This window comes from Sinocyclocheilus grahami, unplaced genomic scaffold (assembly GCF_001515645.1).
Source record: "Sinocyclocheilus grahami isolate Dianchi unplaced genomic scaffold, SAMN03320097.WGS_v1.1 scaffold40.1, whole genome shotgun sequence".
Classification (NCBI taxonomy): domain Eukaryota; kingdom Metazoa; phylum Chordata; class Actinopteri; order Cypriniformes; family Cyprinidae; genus Sinocyclocheilus; species Sinocyclocheilus grahami.
Genome location: NW_015505219.1, coordinates 2669836 through 2680429, shown reverse-complemented (window position 1 = coordinate 2680429; position 10594 = coordinate 2669836). Strand labels below are relative to the sequence as shown.

Sequence of the window (10594 nt, the reverse complement as noted above, 5' to 3'; positions counted from 1 at the left end):
AATATTTGTTCACACTAAATTGAAAGTTCTGTCCTAATTGACTCCTTCAAGTTGCTCCGAGCCTATATTACTTGCTTTTTTCATGAAACATCATCTATCATATGGCTTCAAAAGACGGGCAACTTGTCATTTTTGAAGTTTGACAGTCCTTATTTACTATCTTTATATTGAAAAGCATTCATGTTTTGTGTTCCATGGAAGAAAGAAAGTCATAGGCGGTTTAGAACGGCATGAGGGTGAGTAAATGATGACAGAAGAGTGATTTTTGAGTGAACTATTCCTAAAGTAGTGAGTGCAAAATTGCGGTCATGTTTGAAAAAACTTCTGCTAAATTTTTTGGGCAAATTCGGTCAATTTTTTATCATCAATAGCGTAGCGATGCATGAAGCACCGCTTACTCAGCAGTTACTTCCGAAACATGCAAAAAAACATTGCTGCAAATTTGTCTGTTAAAATTTCAAGAACTTCACTCTGATGTGAATGAAATATGCATGGGGAAATTTTCACACCGTGTCATTCAAATGAAATTCCCAATTGCATCGATTACTACTGAGATGACTGCATTATGCCCCGTGGAATTCCTCCTTAAAGTGATAGTTCACCCAAAAATGAAAATTCTGTCATGAATTACTCGTGTCGTTCCAAATCTGTAAGACCTTCATTCATCTTCGGAACACAAATTAAGATATTGTGGTGAAATCCGAGAGCTTTCTGACTCTCTATAAACAGCAATGCAACTACCACGTTCAAGGCCCAGAAAGGTTTTACTTTAAAAAAATGGTTTTAATACTTTTAAACTGTCAATAATAGTTTCTTCTCTTCTGTGTCAGTCTTCGACATGCCTGCACATGCGTGTGGTGGTGCTGCAGCGTTCTGATGTAGACATCCATCTCTCAGTTCATCGTCTGTATAGTCTGGTTCAAATAAGGCTTGGCAAAAAAATGTAAAGTCATGCTCTATCGAAATCTTCAGACATGTATACGAAGACTGTTTTATGTAGAGCGTACAGCTTCCTCTGCTTGTAAATAAGGTGCAGCGTATGCGCGTTCGAAGTCAACGCGGGCTCCTGCATCAGCAGCATCACACATGTGTCGTGGTACTGTCGTGAACGTGCGTCGAAGTCTGACACAGAAAAGAAGAAATTGTTGAATAAAGTCGTTATTTTTATTTTCTTTGCACACAAAAAGTATTCTTGTAGCTTCGTAAAATAGCGGTTGAACCACTGATGTCACATGGACTATTTTAACAATGTCCTTACTACTTTTATGGGCCTTGATTTCATCAGAAATATCTTAATTTGTGTTCCGAAGATGAATGAAGGCCTTACAGGTTTGGAACGACATGAGGGTGCATAATTACTGACAGAATTTTCATTTTTTGGTGAACTATCCCTTTAAAGTTAAATGTGGCCGCATCTTAATTTGTACTGTAGAGGAATCCTCCATGTTGGAGGTGCTGTTGACTTCTTAGAAAGACAGGATAGCAGTAGTGGACCTGCTGTTTTTTGCAGTGTTGGGATGGGAAGGCAGGAGACTGACTGAAAAAGACGTCTTATGACGACAATAGAAAACTGAACTACTGCCATTGGCACTGCCATCTATACCAACTGTTTATTCCCATCAAAGCATAACTGCAACTGTACTGTATTATTGGCAGTTGCAGAAGCATTCAAATTACTTGAGGTTTAGCTTTTGTACTTGACTTGCAAATATGCAAATACAAATATGCACTGCATGGTAACAGCTAAAGCATCAAGAGAAACATTCAGAATAAATAGCGGACCAAAGCGCAAGACCATAAACCTAATTCTGTTTTATGGAAGGATATAAGGAGTATATCACACCAGCAATATTGCAAAAATATTTAAAATGAAAATATTCAAACAGTAGGGCTGCTGAAGACTGTCTAAATGCATCTAATTACAAGTAGCCGATGTCTAAATGTAACTGATGCAAATTTGAGTAATTTAACTCATGATTTTGTCATCTGTTTTCATATTGTGTAAGCAAATGCTACATCATATGTTAATGCTGATTCAGGGTCGTTTTTAATCTTTGGACACTATACATTTAATAAAATCTAAATTTACAAACATGTATGCAATCATTACTAATGTTATGGGCGTCAGTATGGTAGCTTGGAAAAAATGATAATAATGACATTCAAATGTATGCTTTCATACTTTATGGAGAATGTATGTGTTTTTAGAAATATCTTAATGCCGTTTGGAAGGACTTAACTACACTAAGAAGAACTTGGTTGTTCATCATGCTCAGTCATGTTTAATTTCATCACTTCTGCCAACAGACCGGATGTGGCTTGGCAACAGCAGATAGAGACATTCTGTGAAAAAAAACAAAAAACTTTTTATCAAAATTGGCATTGAAAACAAAACCTAGTACAAAAAATATAAATACAAATGATAATCAAAGAGTCAAACAAAGGGCAAAATTCTTAAGCAAAATCCATCAATCAGGTGGTAAAATCAAGTTACGTCCCATAACACATCCTCCACAAATCTTTCAAGAGGCGGCAATTTTCTGGAAGCCTGAGTAGGTGCTTCCTCAGCAGGACAATGCTTAAAATGCTTCCCAAGTGCAAGTTGAACCCAAGAACAGCAACAGAACTGTTACTGCATTCAAGACAGAAAATATGCTCAGAATTTAATCTACAATATTACTCCTTGGCATGTTGCAACCTACGACGTTTGCCAAAATGTTCAGAACAACACTGTGTAGGTCACGGAGTCCTACAATGCAGTGTGTTCTGCAACTTAACCATTCATTTCCAGTTTGAATGGAAATAAACTGGAAACACCAACTCTTTTCTAAATAGTCATTTGGTCAAACTGCCAAAATCTGCTCATTTTTGCACCAAATTGGATAAAATAACCATTTTTATCTCATAAATTATGATAATAATAACAACTGGATTAAAACTCACTCATTTATAGATACAAGAGGTCATGTGCCAACATTACAGCATTATTTTCATACTGTTTCACAATCTATTTTCAAAGGGATGTACAACTTAAGGTGATGCATGTCATTTTATATGTTAAATTACCTTCTATTCCAGCTACATATGGATATAGACGCATATGCACACAATATCAACTGAATATTAAACTGAAGATGGTGAAAAACACTGATGGTATCAAAACATTGCTCTGTTTCGGCATCCCGACACAGCGATAACGGCTCAACCAATAGCGTGAGTTTGGGGCAGGACAATCTGGTTATCTGACCAACCCAGGGGTAATGTTTGGGAAACCTTTTTGAAAAGTTGTAACCAGGAAGACTACTTTAAAAATAGTGCTTTAATCTGTCTGTACGGCACAGTTAGCAATACGCTAGTATTCCATTCCAAACATATCCCAGGATTTCTCCTAGCTGTCATTTTGATGACAAATCCAGAGAAAGAATGAAAAACCCATGGTTAAAACCACAGTAACACACCCAAACTTTCCAACGTCTGTGAAGGAAATCGGTTTCGTTTCCTCTGCCAACCCTCACATCCTTATCTTGGTCACAGACTGGCTGCACAACCCTGTGTGATACCTGAATGTCTTTCAATACTGCGGAAACCAATGAACGCTTTTGCAACTTGATTTAGGTAGAGAAAGTGCAACATTCTTTAGTCTTGAAATGTCTTCGGAGTTCTTCACATGCTCCTCCTTGTGTCACCTCAGCCATAGTGTCCTCCTCATCTGAAAAATCATGATTTAAAGCAGTGCTGAATTTTGTAGGTCTCGTAGATCAGACTCTTTGTCAACCAATGCTTTTTCTCCTCTCTAACAAATGGTTTTCTGATACTTTGGACACTGAGAATCTTGATCCTCCATTGCTGGTGGTAAGGGTAGGGCTTCGAACAGGGCTCTGAAAGATTGATGGGTCTGATCTTCTGGAGTTCCATGCACAACGTCCAGGCTTCTCTTCTCTCTTATTTTTAGTGTCTCCTTGGTGCTCTTTCAGTAGGGTCTGTTCCTCTTGGTTGTTGTTGTTGAGGCCTTCCGTTGACTCTCCAGACGTGACCATGCACATGTTCGCGCTGACGCTGAAGCGGCGTTTCAGACGAGGAGAGTGATCGAGTGGGATGACCAGGCCGTGCAATAGGTCACTACAGCTCTTGGACCGTGCCAGTTCCTCCTCCTGCTGCTTTTTCTTCCTTCTCTTACCTGCTCCGATGGCTTGGATAACATCGCTGTAGTCTTCTACCTTCTCAGACATGAACTGAAAGATGTCAATGATGCCAGAGAGAGGTGTTGGCTTTGGGACTTTTTTGACTTCTTTTTTTACCGGTACATCATCGATAGACAGCCTGTGGCGTCTCAGCCTTCTTTTCTTCAGGACTTTATGAGCCTTGACCACCATATGCACATTCCAGCTGAAGAAAAGTGACAACCAGGCAAGACCCAGGCAGATCCATAACTGCACAAAGAATTTGTAGAGAGTTGGGTAATCTTTATCTGGGTTCACACCTATACGGAGAAACAAAGTGAATTTCCTTTATTCAACAGAACAAGCCAATAGTTGAATTTGCCTATCTAGAGCTATTTTTAGCTGTTTTTAAGCAGTATATGTTTATACAGAATCACAATCACAGGAAACGATGCATCATAAGTTGGTTCACGTGTACAGCAGACAGAAAGATGCAAGCCGAGAGATTTGCACCAAGCTAAATTCAGCAACAAGCTAAATTTTATATTTTCAACGTACGCCTTCTCTCCACTGTGCTCAAGGTGTAGTTTTTTTTTAGACTTTATAAATACCAAAGACCACCAAATTTGATGAATACTCACTCAGCTATTTTCATGTACACAGAATGTCGTACTGTGTATGGAAAATAGTAAGCAGGGTTATTATGGTTAACTAAAACCATAAATAAATGTTAATTGAAATTAAATAAATTTCAGATTTCAGATAGTTTCCAAAGCAACTTGTTGTTGTTTTTTAGTTTAACTTGATGTACTAAAATAACTAAAACTGAAATAAAAATGTATATAAACTGTATTTAAAAACAACAAAAACTAATGAAAATGACTATACCACACAACAAAATTACTAAAACTAAGTATAATTAACATAAAAAAATAAATCTAATTCAAAATATTAACAAAAACTATATCTAAATTATACTAAAATGATACGTATAGTAAGTATACTATTGTAAATAAAGACAGCATGTTTGCTAATTAAACATTTAGCTTTTATTTGACTTTGTACTGAAAACCATAATAAATTATTGAAATATTATCTGGAAAATATTTTTTATTTTAAATGTATATTGTTTTTACTTTATTTATTTATTAAGTTAACAGTGTATCCTTTTCAAGCCAATATCAAAATTTTCAAGAAACATTTTCAAAATAATTAAAATGTATTTTCATATGTTTAATTAGAATCAGATTCAGAAAGAGCTTTATTGCCAAGTGTGTTTACACACACACACACACACACAAGTAATTTGTCTTGGTGACAGGAGCTTCTAGTGCAGAAAGTACAGACATGCATATACTTTAAGGTAATGAAATATAACACTAACAATAAAGAGAATAAACAAATTAATAATACAAATTTTAATATTTTTAAAATGATGTTCCTATGCAGCTTTATAGGGGGGGAAAGTGTCATACTATTAGTTAGGCAGTGGTGATGAAAACATCTGTCTTGCTGTTAAATGTATAAAAATACATTTAGCACGTTTTTTTAATTTGTCAAACTTTCCTCAGACCACAAAGTACTTTTTTGCAATCTCTTTGCGGTTCCCGGACCACAGTTTAGTATAAGCCCTGCACTCCCTTACTCACATCTTCTTCAGCACAAATGTTCAAATCTATTTGCAGTTGTTCAGTTACCTGCTACATAGTCACCAAAACCAACAGTCGTCAAGGTGGTGAAAGAGAAGTACAGGCCTTCTAAGTAAGTCCAGTCCTCAAAGTGACTGAATACAAAGGCTGGGAAGATCAAGTGAACCAGGAAACCCCATAAAAGGAATACAACTGTGCAGGTGAACTGTACTTTTTTCTGTAGTGACAGAGAAACATGAATAGGGGTGTTAATAATATTGTTCGTCTCTTTGAAAAGTGAAGGCTTTGTTAATGATGTTCTTACCACAGTGAAGTTTCTGTGGAGGAGCACCTGACTCAGAAGCTTTGCCCTGCCACCAAAAAATGTACCCAATTCACTTATCCAGGTGAGGCAAAGAGGAATGCCACAGAGCCCATACAGGATACAGAATAAACGGCCTCCAGTTGTCTTCGGCGCAACATTGCCATAACCTGAAATCATTGAGTAGACAAGTCTGTGTAAAATATTTGTATTCTGTCTAAAATTAGATCGTTAGGTATGGAAGCCTTTTTTCTCCACAATCAATCAATCAATCAATAAAGGTAACCGATTTTTTCAATCATATTTTTTATCATACATTACCATTTTTTAAATCAAGAAATCGTACTTTTTTCCCCCTCAGAATTGCAAAAAAGCATCAAGATTTATGAGATACAATCTCAGAATTGTGAGACATAGCTCAAAATAAGATGCAAGACATAAAGTCTCAATTTTGAAGTCCAAATTGTGAGATATAAATCCATAAATCATGATAACAATAATTTTAATAATAAACATAATTTTTTATTCTGTGTTGGAAACGTGCTTTCATAAACAGGACACCTACAGGTCTGTGAACCACTGTATTTCTAAATCAAAGTGGCATTCTAATGATAATAATGCTATGACTTAAAAAAGATTTGCTCTTTAAAATTGTTGTTTTTGAGAATTATTGTGCTCTTAACATTGTCACAAATTAATAAACGTGATGGAAGGTTGAATCGCTGTTCAACGTTTCGATTTTGCAAATGTACATTTCAACACTGAAGGTCAATTATAGGATTATAAGTGTCAGCTGGGGTTTTAGATAATAAAGAGAGAGAAACTTGAAATACTTCTAAGCAGTACAATGCATCCACCTATAGTAGTGATGACTGTGGCAGCAAAAATAACTGCATTCTCCCAACTCCAGTTGTTGATTTTTTTTTCTCCTGTTACAGTCACACCTCTTCCAGCCGCCGCAGCCACAATCTGATGTTGAAACACAAAACAAAATATGAACTATTAAATATGTTATTTAACAATAAATACAAATGCCAAATGAGCATATTTGAAAATAGCATGAAACGAGAAGAGGCATAAACATTGTATGCATGTAAACAAAGGATGAAATAAATACATCTTTTTTAAAATAAGCAATTATATTTCATTAATGCGTCTTCGTTTCATCTCATCTCACGATTACCCATTTAATTTTTTACTCCGAGGCGGAAACAGGCTTCCATATACAAGTCAAAACAACAGGAAAAGAGGAAGAGTGTTTAGTGTTTGTGGAGATATCAGCAAATTAAACCTTTGTCTCCATGTACACTAGTTAGAGTCAGCATGGTTGCGGTCAGTCCATCGCTGTGACCGTAAACATGGCTATTTAAATACCTTAAATTAGCGAGTATACAAACAAACACACCCAAACCAAATTGACCGAGTATAGGACGCCCTACAGTTTCGATCTCCTTCTGACTTCAGTCCAGTCTGATGTGTCACTGAAACAACTTACGCTAAATGTACTTTTCATGTCTTTGAATAACAACAAAAACACTATCTTTCAGCTTGTTCATGTAAATATCAGTATTTAGAGTATGCCACCACAATGGTGTTGTATGAAAACCAGAGGAACAGGTTTTCTTTGCCACCTCATGTTACATTATGCTCAGTAAACATAAATATGAGGGCTTTTACAGTTTTTAAATTCATGTCAGTCAAGGTAAAATATGGCACAATTAACAATAGAAAAAAAAAGCTTTTTAAAATTTTAATATGGTAAAAAATTTTAAAAATCTGCTAATTCAGTTTGAAACGATGTGTTTTCAAAGAGATTTTGAATGTTGCAGTAGTACAGCTGTCATGTTAGTATACCATACAGTGGCAAAGAAAACGCATAGAATACCAAAACAAACCGAAAATAAATGAATTAAAAAAAAACATTTCCACAATAACATTCATCCCAAGTGTTACTGAAGTGAAAGTGACATGTGGCCAAGTATGGTGACCCATACTCGGAATTAGAGCCCATCCAAAGTGCACACACACACACAGCAGTGAACACACACACACCGTGAACACACACCCAGAGCAGTGGGCAGCCATTTATGCTGCGGCGACCCGGGGAGCAGTTGGGGGTTCGGTGCCTTGCTCAAGGGCACCTCAGTCGTGGTATTGAAGGTGGAAGAGAGTGCTGTACATTCACTCCCCCCACCTACAATCCCTGCCGGTACGAGACTCGAACCCACAACCTTTGGGTTACGAGTCCGCCTCTCTAACCATTAGGCCCCAGCCTGTTTAAAGGCTGTGACACCATTCATGGCATAGCTACGGTCAATATCAATACTGGAAATGACATTGCAAGAGTTGTAAAACAAGTACAGGCACTAATGAACCTCCTGCATATTTACTGGTGTTGTTCATAAAATGAATTAATACTATAGTTGATGTTTTCAGATAGATGAATTACAGTATTTGCAATATGTTCTCTGGTGACAAATTACAAATGCTCACACACCTTTGTGTGTATATAGTAAACATCTGTGGTTACAATATGAGATAATATTTCAAAACTACTGATCATATTTCAAAAGTTAAAACAATTTAGATGATGATACATCATTAAGTTAAATGTGTAAAAGAACTGGTTTGTTGATTAATCTTTAAAATCATTTGGATTGAATGGGGCCAAATGAATCAGAAAGAAATAGTTTAAATGCAAAACTTTCTGGGTGGTTTTGTGTCTAGCACTGGGGAAAAATAGTGCTAAGATTAGATCTAGAAGTCGAAACTTCGTTTTCAGATTCGATGCATAAAGCACGCGTGTGCGCGTTTTCTCGTGGCACAGTCGCGTTTGAACGAGTCCACAATGTATGACTGGCAATAGCACATTCCTAAGAATGACTTCGCCAATTTTATTGCCCACGGGGGAAAAGTCCACAAACTTGGAACAATCGCGCCTCAGTCTTTTTTAGGTCACCTCCAGAGATTTGACACGTTTCGGACAAAGTTTCGCTTTGTTTTGTTCATGCGCAAATGCCTGAAACTGTTACACACTTTGTAAACTTGTTTAAAATGCTCTAAACGTACATTAAATTCAGACTAAACTTTCTTATTAGTCGCTTGTGTGTGAGAAGCACCATAGCAACGTTAAATGTATTCAAGAACTGATACTTAGGCTAAACACTTGGACAACTTTTCCCAAAAGCTTCTGGAACGGTTTAGGCTGCTACCTACAAAATCTCCAAGCTGTTTTTCTTAACACCACTTGAGGAATCAAATTATAAAGCCTACCTCAATTATCAGATCCAAATCATCCTTTTCTAAGCAGGGATATTTCTGTAATAAATGGTCGGTGTGGTTTTTATAATCGTCCAGAGCTGCTTTTAAATGCGGTTCCTCGAGGATCTGAAATATCGCGGCTCCGATGGACAAGTAGAAAATGATGATTGAGGTCAGAAGAGATCCTTTATCTGCCATAATACTGAAGTAGATCCTTCTCTGTGCTCAGTTACATCAAGTAACAACCACTGATAAAGTCTCCTAAGTTTCTGGTGATGTACTTAAACATGATGCGGGTGAGGAGGAAGAGGAGTTCGGAGCCACGCCTGTAGGTGTGAACGCGAGGAGTGTCTTGTCTGGCTGTAAACTGCGTGGTTTTGCTAGAGGGTACGATTTTTGAGAACTTTACTTTGGTTTTTGGTCTTCAATAGATTTTAAATCGCATTTTAGTTTCGAAGGAAAGACTCAGTGAAACAACACACTTACAAATATTAGAAGACAGAGATCTTCTCAGAACTTCTTCTTAGTCATTTTTGTATTTATGGTTCCCCACAAGTTCACACAGGTGCACTCGCAGAGTACACACTTTAAAAAAGGGTTCCAAATAGGATGTTTTCACAGGAGTGCCACAGAACCATTTGATGTTTCCTAAAGAACCATCCAGGGAACAGTTCTTAAAAGAACATTTTAATAATATAAACTAAAGAACCGTATGAGGAACGTTTTTTTCTAATTGCAATGTTCCATGGATGTTAAAGTTTCTAACCATCTATGGCAATAAAGAACCTTTATTTTGTGACTCATCACATGTACAACAGAAAAGTTATACTTTCGAAATTGTGCGTGTGTGTGTGTGTGTGTGTGTGTGTAATTAGTGCTGTCAAACGATTAATCGCGATTAATCGCATCCAAAATAAAGGTTTTTTAGATAATATATTTATGTGTTGTGTATATTTATTATGTATATATAAATACACACACATGCATGTATATATTTCAGAAACATATGTTATGTTTATATATTAAATATATTTATTTAAAATATACATTATATATATATATATACACTGTATATACAGTGTGTATGTATATATATGTGTATATAAATTAATGTAACTTTTTGTTATGTAATGAATTGCCTTTCATGCATTTCTAACTGTGGCAAAGGTCCAATTACTTAGGAATCGGTGTGTTTACATTTCTTACATTTCTTTCACTTTTGT

The 10594-nt window shown here is 36.4% G+C and overlaps 1 protein-coding gene across 2 annotated transcripts; it reads right to left on the bottom strand.

Annotated features, from left to right (window-relative positions):
* Positions 1–1906: 1906 nt before the first annotated feature.
* On the bottom strand, positions 1907–9683 carry LOC107582097 (potassium channel subfamily K member 5-like). Of its 2 annotated transcripts, XR_001608901.1 has the most exons (6): positions 9384–9683; positions 6968–7079; positions 6114–6280; positions 5858–6026; positions 3459–4480; positions 1907–2343 (listed from the first exon to the last, which is right to left on the bottom strand). XR_001608901.1 is itself a non-coding variant. In XM_016267834.1 (5 exons), the coding sequence occupies exons 1-5, from the start codon at positions 9567–9569 to the stop codon at positions 3771–3773; spliced, it is 1344 nt and encodes a 447-aa protein (XP_016123320.1). In that variant the 5' UTR covers positions 9570–9683; the 3' UTR covers positions 3063–3770. The 2 variants fall into 2 exon arrangements, 1 of the variants encoding a protein (XP_016123320.1); XM_016267834.1 differs by lacking the exon at positions 1907–2343 and having other exon boundaries at positions 3063–4480.
* Positions 9684–10594: the final 911 nt, after the last annotated feature.